Source organism: Sceloporus undulatus, chromosome 5, assembly GCF_019175285.1.
Source record: "Sceloporus undulatus isolate JIND9_A2432 ecotype Alabama chromosome 5, SceUnd_v1.1, whole genome shotgun sequence".
NCBI classification, from domain to species: Eukaryota; Metazoa; Chordata; class Lepidosauria; order Squamata; family Phrynosomatidae; genus Sceloporus; species Sceloporus undulatus.
Window position 1 is genome coordinate 139,413,722 of NC_056526.1, and position 24,251 is coordinate 139,437,972.

Sequence of the window (24,251 nt, forward strand, 5' to 3'; positions counted from 1 at the left end):
GTAACAGAAGTCATAGGGGAAGAAATTATGTCAGACATATATTTCAGACTTCAGAAAAATAGGTTTCAGTAACTTTAAGGAGGTACTGGATATAACTTGCAGGAATGCCACTTGTGGGAATGCCTTTTTCCATACAGTCCACCTCGCATTGGTCCTCTGGGAAGAACTTATTACATCTTTAAAAATCAAGATTATCCGTTGTGACCCAGAGGGCCTTTTCCACTGCTGCTCCTAGACTATGGAATGACCTGCCGGAGGAGATCCTCCATATTACCACCTTCATGGCCTTTAAGAAGGCCGTAAAGAGGGTCTCTTCTGGCAGACCTTTCCTAATTAGTCACACATTCCCCGAGCAAGTCACCTGTCTGCCCTGCAAATATAGATGATCTTGACCCTTTTTGTCTTTTATTATATTTGTTCTTATTTACTTTAGTTCCTTGATTTTAATTTTTTAATTGGGTTAGGGGCTGTGGGGGGGACTTGTTTTAATGGTAACTAATATTTTACTCTATTGCATTGTATGGTTTTTAAGATGATGTAACCTGCCTTGATTACTTGAGAAAAGGCAGGCTATAAATAGTAATATAATAATAATAATAATAATAATAATAATAATTATTATTATTATTATTATTATTATTATTATTATTATTATTATTACCCCATCGGTAGTAATACTCAAGGAGAAGAGAGATCAGTGTGGGTGGAAGTTTCTTGAAAGTGAGATATTAAAGGCACAATTGAAATCCATTCTGGCAAGTAAGTGATAGTGTGCAAAAAAAAAAAGTTTCTCCCGGAGCCCTCACGACCAAAGAGAGGAGTGGTCTATGTTCGCACTGATATCTCCCCAGACCAGCTTAAATGGCAACAACAATAACATCTTGACAAAATTTAGGCCTGGAACTCTAACATCATCATTTCCCTCATCTTGTATGATTTTTAATACCTTTGCCTGATGATGAAACCTGTGGATCTACAAAAGCTTGAATGATGTATTTTGTGCATTTTTGGTTCGCCCAATAAAGGTACAACTACTTTATGGATTTTAGATAATTAATAATAATTTGTTTTATTTATATACCGCTATTCCAAAGATCATAGCGGTGAACAGCAAGTAAGCTAATTAGCAAGTAAGCTAATTTGCCCCCCAACAGTCTGGGTACTCATTTTAGCGACCTTGGAAGGATGCAAGCCTGAGTCAAGCTTGGGCCCTTTTGCTGGTCTTGAATTCGCAACCTTGTGGTTTTGAGTGAATGGCTGCAGTACAGGCATTTAACCACTACGCCACTGAGATGTTATTACATCTGTAGTTGGCTGAAGTTCAAGCCTTCTCTGCTTCCTTTTCATGTTGCTTACAACTTCCCTACAGCCTTCAGTGGCTAGTGATTCACTTCTGTCCTCTTATTTTTCCTTGCAAAATACTGTAAATCTATGGGTTTATTCAAAAATATATCTCACCAGGTTCAGTATTGCTTATTCTTTTTTTTAGGTGTCCAGAGATTTTTTAATCAAAGACATTGCATCAAAACATACATACAGCCTGGAAAATAAATGATTCAACAGTCATCCTAAAGCCCATTTTCTTGCACTCTGACGATTGCAAGATTGACAGTTTGAAGCCCAAACACCACAGGATGGAGTGAGTTCTCATCACTAGTCCCAGCTTCTGCCAACCTAACAGTTTGAAAGCATGTAAAAGTGCAAGTAGATAAATAGATACCACTTCTTTGGGAAAGTAACAAAATTCTGTGCAGTCATGCTGGCCACATGACCACTGGAGTCGTCTTTGACAATGCTGGCTCTTTGGCTTAGTAATGGAGATGAGCAATGTTGTCAAAGGGGAAACTTTTACCTTTATTAAACGGCAATTAAACTAGGAGTGGGAGAAGAGATTGATTTGCACATTCTCCAGGCTTTTCCTATAGCTCTGTAGACTTCACCTCTTCCCTTTAAATCCATTTCCCTATCTATGAATCATTAGGATCGAATGGAATTCTAAGGCCTCTCTGGTCCCAATTTGCTCTTAATTTCTTATCACTGAGAGCCCACTTTACTGGTTCTTCTATACTGTTTTCTCTCTGCTCTGTATAAAAGATTTGTTTGAAAATCTTTTAAAGAAAAAATTACTGTTATTTGAATATGGTTGATTCATGTTTGCCAAATACACTGTATCACCCAGATTCCTCAGAATCAATAGATCCTATTTCAGAAAAAAAAGCATGTTTAGAATTGGAGCATTAATATGATATACTTCTGTTTGTCTTTCAAAACATGTTAGGCAGGATCTAGTTTGACTAATCAGAAATACACTTTATTGTTTCTTTGCATATCCCTACCGCCACAACTGGGTATGAGCCACCATTCACAAGCTTGTGAAATCTATCAGAACAAGGTATTTTCCCTGATGGCATTTTTTGGATTTGCTGGACACGTGTACTGGCATTCAGTTGTCAATAACAGTTTCAGCTAACTATGAGTATATAAATATTCCCTCTTATGTAGAGAAAGATCATATTTATTTCTCAGAGGCTATTCACAGGGATGTGTTGCATAATTGTTTAAAATTCTTATCTGCGGTGTACAAGTATAAATGTCATATAAGTGACTAAAAGGCAACTAGTTATTATGTTTGTTTTATATTTTACACATTATATAAATAATTTCCATGTTCATAGGGTTCTGGTGTATAGTGACTTCCTATCATCTGGAGGGTGTATATATTAGAAGGCCTATTGTGAACAAATAGACTTGGAACAGTTTCTGGGCCTGCAATGCTTATAAAGATGTCCTTTTCAGTTACATCACTACTATATCCATACTGGACATGCCTGGATCAAAAGCTTTCTTTCAGTCATTGTCAGTGTTTTTATTATTCGTTTTTAGGTTAGAAAGATGTTTCCATTGCAATTTACCCTATTAGAAAAAAAAATACAAGATTCAACTATTGTATAACTCAGAGTTCTGCAACCAGCATGACTATTAGCCATGCTGTCTAGGGGATTCTGGTGTTTGCAGTCCAAAGCATAACTGTTCCGAACACATTTCAAAAGCATGGCGTCTGTTATGCCCTCTACGCTATGTGGATCATATTTTATTATTCTGGAATCTAAAGACAATGTGTTTGAAGTTTTTTAATCTAAAGGCTTTAAAATTAGGCTGCAGTCTTGGAGTGACTTTCTTGGGAATAGATCCCACTGAACTCAGTGGACTGTCTGCGTAGATAGATTGTACAGTCTGAATGTGAAATGTAATAGGTTTCATAATTCTGGCAAATGTGAATGATTTTTAAACTGTTTTTATTTCACATTAAGCTAGAACTCCATCTATTGTTGGCACATTTCAAGATGGCATTTCAAATTTGAAGAAAAGCTTGCACTTATGTATTAGTGTATATATCAGTGGGGGCTTGTGGTGTCAAATAGAAGGAGGCAGTTGTAGAAGATATCCGAGGTGCTGAATTGTATCCCCAAAATAGTTTTAGCACTTTGGATACCTTCTTTCAACTAAGATATCAATCCAGAAAAAAATATTTAGTTAGAATACAGTACCTGGTATCTTAACTTTCAAAGATATGCTAAAAATCACATCTCATTTACTTGTTAGAAATGTGTTTAAGACAGATGTGCATGGATTTTCTTCTCTACTCCCATGAATATAGCTTTGCTGTTTGCATGCCCAGAGACATTTATTTAAGAAATTACAAATACCATTGTTTCAGGGAATGTAAATTATTTTCAGAATTTCAGAAATTGAAAAGGGATAAGTGGAAGGAGAAAATGTTGGGCTGGTGCCAGGCGATAGCTCGTAATCCTCACAGACTCCCAAACAGCACAAGAACCCCTGAAGTCACAGGTGATGCTACACAAATCTCTGCCTTGGTGAGTTGGAACTGTGTTTCATGATGATGGCATGTAAAAACAAACCAAAACCTGAACCAACACATTTGAAAGTTGCTAAATTCAACCTCCCCTGCCCCTAGCAGTGCTTGCGCCTTTTACTTTATCTCAAATTTTTGGCTTTATGTGCATCTTTGTGTTTAATTTTGTATGTATCACAACTGTTCTGTGTTCGTGTTTTCCAATTTTGTTGCCTTTTATTGCACCTGCTTCCCCTGTATATTGCATGAGATGGCTATTGCAAATCTTTTGCTGTTCTATGAAGGAAAAATCCAGGGTTGCACAGAAAAGTTCCTTTTCAAGAACTTCAAGAATATTCTTATGGTACAAATGTTTAATCCTGAAAGTGTATAGAATATTCTGATCATTTTTACTAGTCCTTCATGCATGACATGAACAGCAGTGCCTTATTCAAACTCCTATTTTGCTTGGTCTCTAAGTATGTCTATGATAAGAACAACAACAAAATATTCAGAAAATTATGCATCCTTTTGACATCTATATGGTGGATGATAACTAGGTTTGCAAGGCTAATCATATATGTGGTAAGTTATATTCCATTCTAATTGTTGGTTAAAAATAAAATATATTATTACAAAAATATATTATTTTGAGAGTATTGTTGTTTGTTGAAAGATAGTACTGATACATATACCTATGAACCAGAATTACAGTATATACTCAAGTATAAATTAACCTCATGTAAAAGTCAAGAGCATGTTTGGGGAAGAAAATAAGGATTTTGATATGACCCATGGATAAGCCAAGGGTAAAACCTAGGAGCCACCACCATTTTCCCACCCAGGCATTCAAAATAGCCTTTTGTCACTCTACTCAGAGAAAAGGAGGATTCATTTTTTTTAACATAAAAGTTAATATCCAGTATTAACTCTTACCCAAAAAGAAGGAATCATAACCTTCTCTGAGTAGAGTGGTGAAAAGTGAGAGCTTAGTCCATCTTGGGAAAAACTAAATGAAGCACCACCCTCTCTCCTCCATGACACTGCTTTTGGCCTTGAAAGCCTGGGAAGGAAAATGACAGTAGTTCTTTAGCGCATCCCCTCAAAGGAACAGTGAGAGTAGAAGGTGTCAGTGCTTCTTTTAGGTTCTCCTGAGATGGACTAAGTTCTTACTTTTTGCCACTCTACTCAGAGAAGAGGATGAGTCCCTTTTTAAACAAGTTAGTACTTACATTGACTCATGGATAAGTCAACCTAGGATTTGGGGGGATTTTTTTACTTATATTTCTAGACTTATACATGAATATATATAGTTAGACTGCCTTGAATTTTATTAACCTGAGTGGTTCCCACTAAGGGGCTCTGCAGACAGGCCCTAAATGGAAGCCTCCAGATGTCCCTTTATAGCCAGACCAGAGCTGCAGCAATTGCATGCCATGGCCCCAATCTGGCCTTTGCAGGGCACAAAAAAGAGCTGCAAAAAGTGGCTCCTTTTTCTGCCCTGCAAAGGGCACTCCTTCGGTGCTGTGTCCAAACACAGCTCCAGACAAGTGCTGTGATGCTGCATGCCATATGGAGCAGTGTGCAGTGTCACACCATCCTGGAGGTGGAGTCGGGGCATGCATCATATGGACGCTAAGCCCCACCTCCTCACCGGCCTTTAAGGTCGGTCTGCACAGGGCCTCACTCCCCAACGTTAACAGAACATTATGTTCCCGGTTTTACCTGACAGATGCTGATATTTCCAGGCTGTAAATAGCCAATGATATTTTGTGAAGGATTGGAGTAGTTCTTGAATTACCATTTAAATACAAATTCTTTTTGAACTATTGCCAGAGCATTTGTTACCAGATTCAAAGTTATCTTATTGATAGTATTTTACATATATCTTAGTATCATTAGCATAGAGTTTCTGAAGCCTATTCATACTTAATTAATGCAGAACAATTGAACCAATGGAACTTATATAAGTATTGACTAAACAAGCTACATTGAACTATAGCTATAGAAGTATTGAGTTCCCAAGCTACCATCAGTGTGTCTACTCTATGGGAATTCTGAACTGGATGTAGGCTTGATTTTTGATAAAAGAAACTGAGATTGTTATACTGCACCTAAGCTTCAAATCCTGAATTCCACTGAAATTTGTAATATTTTCAAATTGTGTATAACAGTGAATCTAAAGAGTTTGCTGGAGATCACACTCTTATTCACAGGTCTGTACCTCTCCAAATTTCCTGGATACTTCATGGTATAATCATATACATATACCTACAAGTCACATGCCAATTTATGGCAATCTTATGACTTCCATAGGGTTTTATTAGGCAGGGAATACTCAGAATTGATTTGCCATTACTTTCCTCTGAAATATAGCCTACAGGACCAGGTATTCCTTGGTGGTTCACCATCCTAATACTAACCAGTTTAGCTTCCAAGATTAGATGGACTCTGGTATCTTTGGCATATTTAGGACTACTTGGAAAAAATCCCATTGAATTCAATGGGGCTTACTTCCAAGTAGATTGTTGTTGTGAGCCTTCAAGTCATTTCTGATTTATGGTGACCCTAAGGGGGACCTATCACAGGGTTTTCTTGGAAAGTTTCTACAGAGTTTCTACAGAGGGAGTTTGTCATTGCCATCCTAGGTTTCATGGCTGAGTGGGGTCAGAGTCCAATGCTCAAACCACTATGCTGGCTTTTACACATATTCTTCCAAGTATAAGGCTCACAACAACAATTGCAAAATTCCTAAGATGATTTGCCAACTGCCTACTACCTGTTTCTCAAAAGGCAGCAGTGTTAGTATGAAGGGGAAAGGTATGTCATATGACATATCCAGTTGAAGCAGTTCATTGGATATATTGCTTTCCTTTCTCCTGATACAGAAAGTTTATTGGACATAAAAGAGTGGAAGTAGAAAATCCAATCTTGCTCCATGTCCTCTAATTATTACTCACCCTAGAATGGAGAGAAGAAGCTTTTGGAGAAAGCACGATATGTCTTGACCTAGAAGCTCTGGTTTAGGTCCAAAACACTGTATAAACATAATCTACTTGACTCCACACATTTTAGAATTGAGATAATTAGAAACTACTATATAAGCTTGCAATGAAGCATTTCACCATACTTCTTGGTCATTTTATGTCAGCAGTAAAATAACACACACCATGTTCCTCATATTTCCTCAAAAATAATAAAAATTGAAAAATAGATGGATAATAAACTGAACATACAGCAGCAGGATAACAACAATACATATGTTTTATAAAAAAAACCCCAAATATTCAAATATTTGATCTCTACATGCCAGACGGACAAATATTGATAGTTTTATGAGGCCTTGGTCCATTAAAAATGTCTATAGGTATGTGTAGATGAACAGATATTTATCTTTCCAGTGATGCTGTATAACTCTTTTAGCTACTGAAAGGTCATTGCTACTAACTAGAATTTAATTTCTAGGATCCAGGCAGATAATTTTAAAAACACATGTAGATCTGTAAAATGCAAGGGATGCTGCAAGGCAAAATTAATTTGACTAATAACCTCCCCTTCCTCAAAGATATATACCCATAGGGCATGTGTATAGAAGACACACGAGGGGAATTAAAGTGACAATAATTTACCATACTCAAACTTTTACTATAGGCAGGTTTACTCTTTTATATTTATTGTTTTTTGTACAGTGCTGTGCAAATCTACAGCGCTAAATAAATAAATAAATAAATAAATAATATATCAGTCCAGTACGCATATATGAAATAAATCACACACACCCCATAGAAGTCACAATTTAACATTCATAGATATAACAGATGGGGTCCTTTGATTATGCAAAGCAGGATATTTTGATTAATCTTTCTATTCATTCCTAATGATATGCATTACATATTTGTTACACTGAAAATAAATATTTCTAAATGGATGGATTTTTGGGTTGGGGGTTGCATAGATTCAGTTTGCATTTCCAACAGTGGAGAAGATGCTGAAGCATTCAAATTTTCAGGGCCATTTCTAGATACCAACAATTGCTTTAGCTGAAGATAATACCATTTAGCAGGAGGAGACAGATACCTAACCTTGGTTTTGGGGCACGAAAGGGCTCATCATAAAAACCAGTCAGTTGATTCAAAGTTGGCCTGTGAGTCCAAACGTTTCATATGAAAGGCTTCTTTCCAGTTTTCAAGCCTAGATTACTCCATAATTTTATATATAGATGGTAAAAGGAATCAAAATACTGTACAGCATTTGTGATCTCATATGCCAGCTTTCCCTAGTGGCAAAAACTTTGAAGAGTAAAGCCTTTTCTAACATAGGTGGAACCCAGTATTTTCCATTTAGAAAAAGGCATCAGACAAAAAAAATTAAATACAACCCAAGATGAAAAATTCAATATAGATAAATATCTCAGTGACTATTGCATGTCAGTAAATAGGCCTAGTGTTGTATATCTAAAGTAGCAAATCCACCTTCTTTAGATGAAAGCTTCCTCCTCATCCTCATGGAAATCTGTGGTGGAATCTGACATGGATTTCTAAAATAAGCCATTAAATGTTTTTAGAAATATTGAGAGGGTATATAGCACGGTTTCACTCATAAAACAGCTATTATCTTGAGTAAAATACTTGCTGTGAGTGTATTAACCTTACCCCAAGCAATCAAATTTAAGGATGCCTATCTCCAAATGCAGAGATATCTCAGCAATCAATTTATTAAAATTTATCAAATTCATACAAGAAACAGTCCTGGGAATTATTATTCCTAAACATATAATATCCTCAAGGCATTACCAATATTGCCAAGAGACAACTTCATTTTGTGGTTTACTCTTTCCCATCATCATCAATTCAGGTTTTGACCAGATATTTAGATAGATGACTTCCCAAATTAATACTCGAACAGAGGACTAAAGCTTAGAAATAAATGGTAAAATGCCATCAGCATAGCAGATAGTTTTAAATTCTCACGACTCATGCACCAAGCCATGAATAAATATATTATAATACACACACGTGTTTTATAGCCTGGGTTACTTGTATTACCTTAATACTGATTATTTATTTCCTGTATCAAAATAATATTTTATAAAGGACATTTTAAAGTATTTAAAAGCAGGCTTTTCTGTATACTTTTACCATATAACATGTGCCCAAGGTACATGATATTTGAGTATATTGTACATATTTATTCAGCTATCTTCCCAAGGATGCTTGTCTAGGGCATATTGTGAAGAGAGCCATTTATTGTAAGTGAAATTCCTACCCAAGTTCTTATATTAAGGTGATGGAGAATTGCTCCTTTAGCCAAAACAAATGATACACAGTTTTTATACTTTGCTTTTCTTTACCTTTAGGAATATTTTAACATTTTCAGTGTTTTACATGAGGCAGGCATTTCAAGTCAAGCATTACTAAAGAGCTGTCAAGAAGATACATTGAAACAAGGAATGGGAAAGAAAGGAACAGCTCTTCAGTTGTTGAAGCGTGGACCTGACATCAAAACGGAAGAGAAGTGAATACAGTAATTGTTTAAAATAAGGTTCCTTTATTGAGAGGCGTAATAGCGTGACACTCTGGGCAAAATATTGAAGAGAGGAGACGCAAACTCTTTAAATGTATTCCAGATGCTGTCAGGAGGTTTACTACTCCCCTGTTCAACAAATAAATCTGTCATTAAGTATTTTGAAAAGGATGCCTAGGCAAGTCCTATTTTTGCAGAAGCCTGTTAGGGATTTCTCATTCTCTCTCCACCTTTTGCCCACACCTACAGGGCAATGAAATGAGAAAAAAATATATGCACAAGACCTACCATCTGCTGAAATGTGTGTATTCCTGGCTTCCAGACATCTTGGAAGCTGTTAAGAGAGCATGCATTGGATTGGAAAAGTGAGAAGGAAATCATGTGAGGAGGGAAAGAAGCAAAACGAGTGGGCCCACTTAATAATCTTGCCTCCTTAACACCTTCTCAAGTGTGTTCCTTTCCCAGCTTTTGCTCCCAGAAAGCAGATTTCTGTGTGTATGCTCTTTTTCATTTGGTGACTTCAAGCTGCCTGAAAATTAGTGAGGCTAAAAGGAAAGGACATATTGGAAGGGAATTAAGCACGTGTGTTACTTGGTCATATGTCTTTCCCCACCATCATCCCACAAACTATTCAGAAAGTGTAGAAGTTCATGATATATGAAATTTCTAAAAAGAGATGGATTTATTCCATCTTGATATCAAAGATGTACCTCATTTGTCTGAAAGGAAGCACTAAATATTTAGTTCCACCCCCTGCCTATACCTGGTTTCACCAGATTATGCCATACTACTGAGACAAACACCAGAAGGAAATGCAAGCTGCTGCCATAACAAGTAATTTCTTACAGTTCAGGCTAGGAACTTGAGGAAATCAGAATAAAGCAACAATATTAAATACAGGAAGTAGCAGATAAGGAAGCCTAATACAGTATTGTTATCCTCAGTTTAAAAAAGAGGGGGAGGGTTTCCACAATCAAAGTGACCAACTGAGAAAAAGAAAATTGAGTGCAAGATTCTTTGCAATTCAGGGTTTTGTTGGAGAAAATGTTTATTTGCACATAGAATTTCCTGCACAAAAATGTTTTGGGGAGACAGTGTGTACTTTGTGCAAAAACAGGTGCATAACAACTGTAATCATTTTTGTTTGCACCAATCCATGTATGTGCTGCATAAACTGTGTAAAATGTACAGTTTGGGCAAACATACAGATTGCCAACAGAAGAAACACGTATAATTTTCCGTGCAAATATTTTTGTGGAAGAATCAGTCTGTTTCACCCAAAAATATATCTTCTGCAAAAGAAAACCTGTATGAATTTTTAAAAAATGTATTTTTCCTCAAATGACCAAAAAATGTATTTTTGCTCAAATGAATTTTTCCACTGAAGCCCCAAAATACAAATAGTGGCTAAAAATCATCCAGAAACCTTTACATTCTTGTAGAGTGGGGACTAAATGGTTGAAATTATTCATTTTTGCATTTGGGAACAAAATAAGGAAATATTTACATCCCTAATTGAAGCTTTAATATAACTAGCCATTTTGGTGTTGACACTAGTTATTTTCTTGTTTAACTGAACGTGAAGAATAGATACATTAAATGTAGAAAAAAATGTCTCCAAATAATGATTTGGAGCACCTGATCCACTTGAATTCTGCTGAAGTTAGCTTCTTCTTTTTGCCATTTTTACTTAACAACACTCAAAAGCAACATACGTTATATTCAAAAATGAAAAACAAGACAATAACCAACATAACATAACAAACTAACATTCAAAACAAACAGCAATTTCTATCCTCTAGTTTTGATTGATATTAGCTTCAAGAGGTACACTGAAGTAAAACAAAGCCACTGATGGTAGACCTCACTGATTTATTGATTACAAATAGATTGCAGTAACAGAAATAGAAGCAAAGGAACTGTTCTTATGTCCCTTTAGCCAAATACTGACATAGAATCAAATGCTGGTAGAAACTGGACTGTTCTTATGTCTCTTTAGACAAATACTGACATAGCATCAAATGCAGGTAGAAACTGGGTATGCACTGTAAGGCTATTCCAGCTAGCTCCAATTGGACTTCCATTTTCTCAGATGAGGTGCCAGCAGCCCCTTTCTATAATGGGGCAAAGAACTGCTCTGCAAAGTGAGGGAGGTAACAGGATTAGCTTTGAGAAGCTATGATGACACTTCCAAGTTATGATCTCCCTCCTCCTTCCTCTTAGGTCTGAGAGAGGGAAAATATTCCTGTTGTAGAGAGAACAGTGTCCTTATCAGCACTGAGAATGACACTGACTTACACTAACTGAACATCTTTTTGTGTTTATACTTTCTTTTTGCCTTGCACCAACCAGCACTTTGCCCTATGTAAGGACTATACAAAAGTCATCAGAGTACAGTAGTGGATGAGTACTGTTCTTTGTAGGCTTTTTAAAGAATCTAATACATATAAGTGTGATTATATACTATAAAAATAGTATGTAGTGAATGAGAAGTAACTGAACTCCTCCTCAGTCATTCCACTATAATGCTGGCATTTACTATATATCTATATACCTGCTTTTAACAATTAAATAATTACCTTTAGGAAAAAAGGTTAAATGTTTCTAGTAGCCTTAGCATACGAGCTCATGTGCTTCCCACACAGCTTGCCATTCTTTCTGAATCATGTTTTCTCAGTTATGTTAGATAAGAAAATAGACCTGTATGTGTTTTATATGGCTAAATAGATATTAACTGGCAAATTCATCTAAACACAGCTACAGTTGGCTCTCTACTTTTGTAGGATTAACTTCCATGGATGTGATTATTTGTGAGTTTGTCACTGCTACTTAACTAGCAACGTAGCTGCTGTTTAACTAGTTTAAGCAGTTGGTGCTTTGTACTTAACACTGCCTCTCCCACGACTGATAGTTCATACCATACACACTGGCCTTGTTCTTCCATTTCCTGCAACCTGGTGGTGCTGTAGGTGGTGGTAATGGTGATGCTGGAAGGAGTCATGATGGTGAGTGATGGTGGGAGCTGCTCCCATCAGTCACTGGCTCTGCCTTCCTCCCTCCTCCTCCTCTTGCTGCTGTTCCCTCACTCACTTCAAGGACTCTCTTCAGCCAAGACCTCCAAGGCTTTGCAAGCAATGTGCGAAGGAAGCAGATAATAATAATAGTAATAATAATAATAATAATAATAATAATAATAATAATAAAATTTATTTTATACCGCTTTTCCAGAGGATCAAAGTGGTGAACACACAATTTAAAACCAGTTACAAACACATCATAAAAAAATAAAACCAATAACACAATATACAATATACAAATCTAAAACAATCATTCAAAAGGGTGAGGCAGAAGGTTGATTAAATCAAAATACACAACTTCATTTTCCAGAGGGGAAGGCTTGACAGAAGAGGAAAGGTTTTAGCCTCTTTTTGAATGTTTCTAGGGGGGTGATCATACGGAGTTCCTCGGGAAGACTGTTCCAGATTTGTGGGGCCGCTACTGAGAAGGCCCTCTGGGATGTAGTAGCATATTTAGATGATGGATTTTCTAGCAAGTTCTTCCCGGTTGTTCTGAGTGTGTGGGGCGGATCATATGGGGAGATGCGGTCCCTCAAGTAACTCGGGCCTAAGCCATGTAGGGCTTTATAGGTAATAACCAACACCTTGTATTGTGCTTGGAAGCAAATAGGCAGCCAGTGCAGATCTTTCAGAATAGGTGTTATACGGTCAAACCTGGAAACACCAGTGACCAATTTGGCTGCCATGTTTTGTACTAGCTGAAGCTTCCGGGCTTGATACAAGGGTTGCCCCATGTAGAGCACATTACAGAAATCTAAGCGAGAGGTTACCAGAGCATGTACCACAGTTTCAAGGTCCCTTTGGCCCAGGTAGGGTCGCAGCTGGTGTATCAACCGAAGTTGATAGCAAGCACTTCTGACCGTTGCATCTACTTGAGATGTCAACTGCAGGTACGAATCCAGAAGTACTTCTAGACTGCGAACTTCGTCCTTCAGGGGAAGTGTGACCCCGTCCAGGACAGGTGGACAAATTTCCTTCCCCGGACCTGGGGAACCTATCACAAGTACTTCCGTTTTCTCTGGATTCAAACTGAGTTTGTTTTCCCTCATCCAGCACATTACCGACTCCAGGCAGGCATTCAGAGGAGAGACCCCATCCTTAGTCACTGAATCAGTCGGAGACACAGAGAAACATATTTGGGTGTCATTGGCGTACTGATAACACCGCTCCCCGTGTCTCCGGATGATCTCTCCCAGCGGTTTCATGTAAATGTTAAACAAAGTGGGGGACAGAATCACTCCCTGAGGGACACCAGATGTGAGTTCCCTTTTAGAAGAGCAAGTGTCCCCCAACTGCACCATCTGGAATCTTCCCGAGAGGTAGGATCGGAACCACTGGAGCGCAGTGCCCCCAATACCCAACTCCCTCAGGCTTTCCAGAAGGATACCATGGTCAATGGTATCGAAAGCCGCTGAGATGTCCAAGAGCACCAGCAAGGTCACACTTCCCCTGTCAATACCCAGACGGAGATCATCGACTAAAGCAACCATGGCAGTCTCAACTCCATTACCCGCTCTGAAGCCAGTTTAAAATGGGTCCAGATAAGGCAGCCCAGATTTGGCCCATCAACAGGATGAAGGGAGAAGGAGTCATTGCTGCTGCTGGTGCCACCCATGCTAGATCTGGCCCTAGAAAAGGGCCTAGATCTAGGAAATCTTATAGGGCCAGCCTGGTGGTGGCAACAATGGCTTGTCATCACTTTCTTCTTCTTCTCCTTTCCCACCAACAGCCCCAGCCTGTTAATCCTTTGTGATTTTTGCACCATGATGCTGATGCCTCTGCGTCGCTCTGAGGCTGCCTCCACTGGACCTCAATCACCTCCACTGGTCTCTCAGTCTTTTCCCTTTTCCTCTTACAAAGATGAAACAGGAGATTTTTGCAGCACCTGCCTTGCCACCATTTGAGTGGTGGAGGCAGGGAGAGGTTTGGAGACCAGCAGAGGCAACAAATGTGGCCTCTGAGTGAGGCAAAGGTGTTCTGATGCCAAATCATCAAAGGGAATAAGCTGGGGGGGTGTTGGCAGGAAAGGAGATGGTGAGTAGGAAGAAAAGAACAAGGAGGACAAGCAGCTGCTGCCATCAGCCTAGTTCTGCTATGGTTGCTGAAAAAAAATCTCATTCAGTGTCATTCTTTTCCTTAAGAAGGGCAATGACACTGAAAGAGATTTTTGCAGCAGCAGCTGGGAATTGCAGTCTGCATCATACATGTTTGGTGGGCCTAGAGATATTCATGGTATTTACACTTTTGCAGGGGTCCCCTAATTCCCATGGATGTGGAGGGCTGATTGTGCTTAATAAAACAGTACACTATTTGTCTTTTTTTTAAAAAAAATGAATTCATCTCTACAGTTTGGGGTACAAACATGCATTCTGTTGCCTTGGGAATGATGTCATTTTAAGACAGAAACTTGGTGGCATTACAGTTTTAAAATACCATGATTAGTGGTATTTGTCAGGGCACATTTATCGCTTTCCTACTGTTTTTTTATCGGTGTACCAGATATATAGGTTACTACAAGTATAAATGTTTCTTGAAGATGAAAAGAGGTTTCTCTTGCATATTTTAAATGTACGTGCATATTATTTTACATCTTTGTATGTAGTAAGATAACACTTACAGTGCAATGCTAACATGTCTCTCCAGAATAGGGTTGCCAGAATGGACATAGTACAGTATGCTCCTGTAACTTTTATTCTGAACAGAGTGTGGAGTGTTATAAACTTTTGTCAGGTCAGGTATATATTGTCAGTTACCTTCTGCACCCCAGCTTTCAGCCACAGCTGTCCTCCCTTAGTAGAGATCAGGAAAGGGATAGGGAGCCAGTGGTAACAAGAACAGAGCTAGGCTCCTCCATGCTCCTTCCCTGCTCTCTACTAGGGAGGGGACAACTGTAGCACAAAGTTGGAATTCAGAAGGTAAGGGAGAACAGGCATCTTTGTGCTACTTGACAGATGTTTACAGTACACCTTGTTCTGTTCCACAATCTCTTCAGGCACCTCATTCCATACACAAGCTGGCAATGCTACCTCACTGAATTACATGGAGCTTAGTTAAAGGGAGATAGGTACAGGATCGCAACTTTGATTTACTTTCAGCAGCTTTTAATCATTCTTAAATTTGAATTAGTGACAATCCATTGGCATTTTGTAACTACCCATTTTTTAGTACTGGACATTTGTGGTACATTTCTCTCTGTAATGGGTTTTCCTTTTTTTAAATTTGTTTGTGACCAATGCTGCTTGCATGCTGGTGTACCCAAAGTAGCTTATAAATTTCTCAGAGGCATACGTCAAGACTTATTTCCTTCAAAGACTTCTTAAGTATGATTGGTCTTACCATATACTGCACTTTGAACTGAGATTGGCAGTACTGTATCTGTACTGCATCTGAAGAAGTACATTTATATCCATGGAAGCTCATACAAAAATAAAAAAAAGTCTTAAAGGTGCTGCAACATTTCTTTTTTTCTTCTTCCCCCTTCCTTCCTCCTTTTTAGGGAGGCTTATAAGTACAGTAATGTAGAAATTTATCTGAGATAAAAGTGTATCTGAGACAGAACAAAACCCATCAGTGTGGAGCGTCTGCTAACAAATTATTTAGGTAATTTATTTTTTATTTAAACTCCTGTCCCAAAGTAGGAGGTGTGGATTGAGACAGACAGACAGACATTTTTGAAGAAACCATTGCAGCAAATATTAATAGAAAAAAGTAGTCCATGTGCATCAAGATGGATCTATGTAGGTGCTTATAGGTTGAGGTGCATTACTTTTTCACAACAATTTTATTTAATGTATTGGTAAAATAATTGAGGGGTGGGTATGTAGAGGGTAAACTAGTCATTGCTGAAGGTTTTTCTGTAACATCTCAGAAGGATAAGAGATCACAATCTTCTTTCATTTCTGAAAAGCTGTTCTAGAAAATTAGTAAGTCAGACAGGGGCAAGCAATTAACCTGCCAGTTGGAAAAAGGTGAAAAGGGTTATTCTCATCAAGGCTCACTGGAGCCATCTTTCTCTCTGAACATGCTATTAATTTTAGCAGCTACACTGTTATCAGTTCCCACAGCAAAGTACAGTTTTGATTTTATACATAAACATTTGTAATGTAAATTCACTATGATGCACCTCTGTCTGTCTGGTTATCATATAATCATAGAATTAGAAGATAACCTAAAGGTCATCAATCTCCTTCCAATGCAGGAATCCACAGCTGAACATCCTTGAGGCATGGTCATACAACTTCTGTTTGGAAATCTGTGGATTATAATTCTAAATGTTCCTCCATAAACTGTACATCTCAGGATACCATGGGACCAAACCATGGCAGTGATGGTTCGCTCTTGATGTCAAGGATTTCTTCCTAATATTATTAGTTCCTAACCACCTTTCTTGTAATTTGAGTCTGTTGGCTAGTTCCTGTCCTCTAGAACAGCAGAAAACATTTTCATGCATGAAATGGCTTTACATATTTGAAATGGCTCTCATAGCACCTCATCTTCTCAGTTTGCAGCTAAACATACCAATCTCAATCATTTATTATAGGTCGTTGTTTCCAGCTCTTTTAACCATCTTTTTTTTTTTTTTGCCCTCTTCTGGACACATTCCAGCTTGTCTGTCTGTCAGAATAATTTAGAGTATTTCATAATGTCCAGTGGCCAGTCATATAGTTAATTGTGCTGCTGTCCAATAATCACCAAAATTTGGTATGTATGGAAGTGTATGCATGTTTTATATAGGACCATTTCTGAAAATGTTTCAGAAATTTATTAGAGTAGGTTGTAATTGAATTGTTTTAATGGCACTGCACACTTGGAACATACTAATTTTAAAATAATTTGATATATTGCCTGCTTAATTTAAAATCCACCCTGCAGTGCAAGTATTTCAGTCATAAATAGACTGAAACCCAAGTGCATTAAGGAGCCCTATATGGCTCAGGGCCATGTTATTTAGCTGATCGCATCTCCTTGTATGACCGGGTCTTGAGATCCTCTAGAGAGGCCCTTCTCTCCAGACCACCTTGTGGGGATGCAACAGAGGGCCTTCTTGGTGGCTGCCCCTATACTCTGGAACTGCCTGCCCAAGGAGACCAGAATGGCTCCCTCCTTGTTGGCTTCTCTGTCAGACTAAGACTTACCTGTTCAGACAGGCTTTTAAAATGGAATGGTTGTAAAGGATTGGCTTGGAATGTAGGTTTAAAGTGTTTTATACAGTTTTATCTTTTAAAAATGTATTTTATTATTTTAACATTGTAATAATTGAATTCCCTTTTAATGCACTTCTTTTCTATGTGTTTTATTGTATTGTTTTTTAATATTGTGAAGCTGCTCAGAGTCTCAGTTCCATGGAAAGAGTGGTATAGTACTAATACTACAATAATAATCTCCTATCCTATGAACCTGCCTTTATGTCAAAGTCATTAGCTGACTGATTTTATTGATTCTCAAGCATGAAATATTCTGACTTTTTTGACTCCCAACTGTGAAATTTTCTCTTCAAGAAAGTATGCCAGGCACTAACTGTGCTATCCTGCAGTCTCCAGACATATCAGTCTATCTGCCTATCTATTTATTCTATTATCCACAAATTTAAAAAATATTCTTAGTATTTTAGAAGTTTTAACATTGGCTATCTATTGTACTTTTACTGGCTGCTCAAATATATATATATATATATATATATATATATATATATATATATATGCATGCACACATATATGTAGGTTGGCATCCTGTTCAGTATTAAAAGATTGTAAACTGAATTTACAATCTACTGACTTTTGGGATTCATGTCTATGGTCATTAACAAGTAAACATGATCACCAAAACCTACCTTTGAAGGGTTTCTGAAGGGTGCTGCTAATTTGGACACCGAGAAACAATTTCTGCCACACTCTCATAGTCACTGAGCACATTGAGAGAAGCAGGCAGGACACTGAGGAGTCTCCCCAGCTAGTTGTTCTGAATGCTCCCCATGATCGGGAGAGCACTCCAGAACTCATTTCCCAATGCCCCAATCTGCAGTTCCTCAGAAACTCATCAGTACAGTGTTATGTAGCTGAAAAAGCTGATGTATAGGTGGTTGCATTTTCCTAAGATGTCTCACAGATAGATACAGCATGGAGAAATAAATCATAAATTTGGCTGAAGTTGATCTGAGAATTTGACAACCTTTTTGTTGTTCGAATCCATTGCTGTGAACTGCATGAAAGCATTTGGTGCCTTCATAGTTTTCAAACAAGCATCCCCTGTCATAAAGAAGTTACATCTAAACATTATTTTAAATGCTAGTGCCATTTGTCTTTAAAAATAAATTATTTTATGCTTCCTCTGTGCACAAAAACTGTAGTGTTTCCATGAAGAAAGCGTCATTTCTCTGTTCCACAGAATTCTTCCTGGTACCACAGGGGATTAATTTTGAATCTATTGATGGTCCTCAGGTTTGATTCTCTATTATAAAGTAGGATCTTCTTTTTCTTCCCTTTGTTCCATGAGTTTTCTAACAGCTTAGATGTAATTACTAGCATCTGGTCTCACTAATTTTTACATGTCTGCTCCTTGGTTTTTACATAGTTATCACTCAAGTTTCAGACATTCTGTTTAGAACTTGACTTTTATTGCTCACTTAGCAAAGATGAGACAAATCTGAACACAATTTAATATCTGAGAACAAAGGGTACCTGCCAACAGCCTGCAGGCAAAATTAGCATTGTGAGAATATTGTCACAATTTTGTAATTATTTGGGGATTTAGGGAGAACTTAGATTAAAACTTTTAAAGACAAGTCTTGTAAAGAAGATACTGCCTGCCTAGCTCTTTCAAAATGCGTATTGTAAATGAATTTCCTTTTTCAGTGTTGTTTTATATATGCACCGGATTCCTTTCATCAGCAATATATTTCCCTAGGGTGACAGCATGGTAGATGTCATGATGGCTCCCTGAAAATCTGGCTTGCTGAATAGATAGAAAGTACATACATTTCATGAAGGAAACATTAAGAGCACCTAGGTTAGGTCTACCCCTTTTTGGCATTTTGTTCTAGGTGGTAGTCACCAGTCCACTTAAGGCTGTGTTCAGATTTTCTATCTCACTGATCAAAAGTCTTTCAGAAAATGATAGTCCTTAACACGTGAAAGAGTTCAGTGACACTTAACAACATGGGCATTTAATTCTTAAGATGTCATGGAGCTCTGTTTTTGTTGTTGTTGTTGTTTGGAACAGACTAACACAGTTACTCAGTAGCAGCTGATGGCTTGCATCTTAGTGGGGTAGTGAATCCACTTTGGGTTTTAGTCTAAAGTTTAGATGAGCTCTTTAGTGTACCTATTTCTTAAATAAGATTAGCACCTTAAATAAGATTAGCACCTTGGATAGATTATTAAAAGTTTATATTAACCTTTGAATGGTAACAGCAGTTCAGCAATGGAACCAATTACCTAGAACCATGGTGGGTTCTATTTCACTGAAGGCTGTCTGTCAGAGGCTGGAAAGTCATCTGTTGGCAATTTTATAACCCTGGATTTACTGCACCAACATGGAGCCCTAAGTTTACAGTTTTATGAAGTTGCTGCTAATTGCTGCTTCCTAGTGCAGAGTGATGTTTGATTTTTTTAATGCGTTGCTTTATGCATGAACTAATTTTCCATGAAAGACATAATATTATTTTGATGCAGCCTTATTAGCTTTATTAATAAAGTGATATAGCACATGCAGTGTTTTCCTTAGCGTACAGTATGTGAATAGTTCCACTGTGATCATTAGCTAAATATATGTCCTACAGTCTCAGAGAAGATAAATATTCATGCAAACAACCCTATCAAGCTTTTCCTTTTAGTTGAAAGAGTGGTGAGAAAATTAGAAGAAAAGAGCAATAAGAAACTGAGGAGGAGACATACTAGGAAATCAAATGTAAATATGCAGGCAGAACATTCAAACTTTGCTTCAAATGATGATGTAGATTAATTGGCTCTGAGAAGCTGCATAGTTATCTCAATAGTACCCTAAACTTGATTTCAAATAGTTTTGGAGCCACAAATATTGATATCACACAAAACCCCATTTTCAAATATAAGAAATTTCTTACCCATTTTGAAGGAGATCACTGGAGACTTATAACATTTCTGTAACATAAGATTTGCAGTTCTCTCTCTCACATTCTTCTGTCTGTATACACTGAGCAGTATGATTCCTGTATTCACAAACAGGTGAACTTTGTGAAAAAATAAAATAAAAAGATGAGTATTCACAATATTAGCACTGCAACAGATTACCCTTGCCATCAGATTTCTAAGCAACTAATGGGCATGCAGACCCGAATTCTAGGTAATCAAAGATACTTAGGGGCTCAGCAGACCGCCCCTTTGGAGTAGTGTCCTGCCACCCTTTCCTCGCTGGATCGGGGTTGCAGCAACTACATGCCATGGCCCCAATCCGGCAGTTTGCCGGAGCTAAAGCAAACGGTGGCATTTTGGCGCTCCTTTGGTATAGCACATTTAAATGCTGCACCAAAGGAGTGCCATGATGCCCCCCTTGTGTGGTCAGGTGGAGAGTGTGACACTGGCTTCAGGACAGCATCAGGTCATGCAGCATGTGGACGCCACGTCCCCACTGTGCCCCAAGGCTGGCTTTAAACATCGGTCTGTTCAGCCCCTTAGTCTGTCTCCAAATTCTTTACTAGTCATATTTCAGAATACATAATGATTTTCTAATTGTGGCCTATTTATATTTGAAGACAGGTAAATGGATTGTTACAGTATCACCTTTTCCACTGGGAAGTAGAGGCAGCAAAGCTTTTGTTTATATGGGTTCAAGATTTCCTTCCAGAATCAAAGTCCTATCTTTTTTTTTGGGGGGGGGTACTTGTGTTTGGAGCCTGTTGTCTCTTCACATAGTATGGATTTAGCAATTTCTTATTTTACTGTCATTTCTTAAAACCATTATATCTACTCTTGATAGAAAATAATGTAGGGGGTGGGTGGGTTCCCCCTCCCCCCAGATTCTGCAGATTAATTCTTGCTGACTTTGCTAAACTGGTCAGTGATTTGGCCCATTTGGTAACATACATTTATATCTATAATGTATTTGGTGGATTTGGATGCACAACTGTTCATTAAATGATATACTAGCTCACATCACCCAAGGTAGCTTGCTCTGTTGGTTCTCCTTTAGCTTCCCCTAGAAATCTATTGCTTATTAGCACTTAATGTCGATGGTTTACAATTTGTTCAGTCATTTCATAGAGTTGTCTTCACTTTGAACTGTTCAATAGAGTAATTAGTTTCTTGTAGATAAAGAACCAAGTAGTTTGAAAGCAATTTATGTTTTTATACACGAGAATATTCAATACAATTTGCTATTATTTTTGTCTTTTCATCGCTGGAATGTAATTGATTTCATAAGATGCAAGAAGAGGCATGACATTGGTTCATCTACATTCTGCTGTGATTAATGTGTGTTTGTACCTGGCAAATCTCTGAGGACTTGTCTTTCAGTTGCTTAGTAGGAAGAACTATTGGCATTCAGACCTGCCAGCTCCTTGTCACACACATTCAGTCTTGACAAATATTTTTTGCCATAGGTTTTTATCCTGCTTGGAACATCATGTCATAAGTAGGTGTTTGTAGTGTGCAATTTAGCTTTGGAATGGTAGAGAGAGAAAATATTTTTTGCAGAAAAACAGAGGGAATCTCACCAGTAGCATGTTAGTCTGATAGCTCTATTCATATATAGATAATATCTTCAGCCCTGATTTCCATTTTAAGAAGCTGTGAAGGGATAGTTGTATAGAGACATAGAACTAGTTGTATATTTTCTCCTGAATGATACTTGTAACTTGAACACCATTTTTCACATTCATTCCTATAGAATGAACTAAGAATAACAGCAACAAAAATTAATATATCTATATCTTTCTGTAACACAATCATATAGTAACAAAAAGAAAATGGGAGGGGAAGAGAATTGAGCAGAACCTTTGAGACTAAGTGATTTACTTTATCAGAAGCTTTCAGGGATTTCAGTCCATTTCTACAGATGCACTGATGGAGTGTAATATCAACCTCACAGGTACAGATTTAGGGTAGAGGATCAAAGTGTAATGAGATTCAGAATTACACCAATTGTGACAAATTATGAAATAGGAAATTTTACAAGAAGTTATTTTGTTACATGTCTAATTGTAATGAAAACATGTATAGTAATATATGTAGAATTCAGAGACATAACCATGTTAGTCTGGAATATCACTATGCAAAGGGATCTTGCAGCACCTTCAGAGCCAAATGTGTGAAAGAAGTTGTAGCATGATCTTTCATACCCTTTTGTAGCATCTTAGGAAGTAGAATAAGTCTGCAAAAGCTCATGTTACAACTCCTTTCACACAGTTAATCTCAAGGTGCTGCAGTTAATATATGTAGTGTGCCAAGAAAGTACTGTCTCTTTCCATACTTCTTAGAATATATTAAAATTTGTGAATATAGCCCAGTTCTACTGTTTTTCTTTCAATCTTCTTTTGAAACTTTTGTTGTTGTTGTTCCAGAACAGTTACTTGTAGGTCAGAGATTGAATGTACAGAAAGGGTAAAGCATCCTGCAATGATTTTTGGGGCATTGCCATTTCTAATGTACAATTTGTGTCCATTTATATAGCTTATCTTGTTTGTCCAATGCAGAGTGCATAGGGGCTTTTTTGACAGAAAATGGCACATATCATAGTGGAGGATGAGCAAGTAAAAGCACTTCTAGTATGCTTGGTCATTATATTAGGACTTGTAATGTTGCTGCCAAAGATACTCTCAGGCGTGTTACATACCGCTGGATTGCGGCGGTTTCCCGCTGCCGCCGCTTGCAGCATCGGGGAGCCGCAGCGGCCAAACCGTGCAGCTCCCGGACGCTCCGAGGAAGGAGCGTGGAAATCGTGCTCCTTCCTGGGCCCCGGAAAAGATGTCGTTAGGCGCTAGTCGCGCACTCGCAGTGTCACTTCCAGGGCACAGCATCTGCTACGTCAATATGGCGGCCGTGTGGAAAGGCCGACGCCATTTGTTACGGACTCTGTCCGTAATAGGAGTAAGGGCGTCTGGAAGAGACGTCCCTTATGGCGGTCTGTAACCCGCCTCAATCTTAAACAACTGTTCACTTACAACTGGACACCACCCCCTATGGTCAGACATGACTTGACAACCTTATCAGCAGGGAATGCCTTTACCTTTAATAACTCATTCTTGAAGACCTGGTACATATGCAGCTGCCCTCCAATAATCCTCTCTCTCATCCTTCTCAGAAGGCTCACCTGAGGTTCCTGAGCTGTTGAGTCCTCCTGGGAGCGAGCTGTCCTCTGGACCCTCTTAGTATCATGCTTCTTCTTGGCTGCTCAGCTGCCCCTAGCTTGATAACTGGCCTGTTTGCTGCTGGAAGGTGTATGTGGCCTGCAGTGCCCCATCTCAGGCTACTCCCCCCCCATTGACCCTGGTAATCTCTATTTGCCTCTTCATGAGACCAGGAACCCCAATCAGAAACTCCGGGAACCCCAAGCCAGAAACTCCAACCACCCTATCTTATCTACCATTTCTCCAGTGCTTGTGAAAGGCCTTTGAGGATGCTGCTGTTGTCTTTCATTGGCCCATTCTTCTTTGTCATGTTTGGCTCACATGATGTAGTGGCCCTCATCTTTCCTCTGGCTGTGACCAGCTCTGCCCATGATTTCCTTACTTGACCTGCCTGCCCTCTGGACTCAGAGGGTGATAGCTGTTGCTAAGTGTCTTCCTTGTTGCTGCATGACCTGTGAATTAGTGTGGTGGAAAT

General features: G+C 38.3%; 1 protein-coding gene across 2 annotated transcripts in view; it reads left to right on the forward strand.

Moving 5' to 3' along the window:
• MARCHF1 (membrane associated ring-CH-type finger 1) overlaps positions 1–24,251 on the forward strand; it is a 163,030-nt gene that overhangs the window by 49,031 nt on the left and 89,748 nt on the right. For both annotated transcript variants that reach the window (XM_042470179.1, XM_042470178.1), the window contains exon 2: positions 3,739–3,878. In XM_042470179.1, coding sequence (XP_042326113.1) covers positions 3,777–3,878 — 102 coding nt within the window. In that variant the 5' untranslated portion in view covers positions 3,739–3,776. The remainder of the gene's footprint in view (positions 1–3,738; positions 3,879–24,251) is intronic.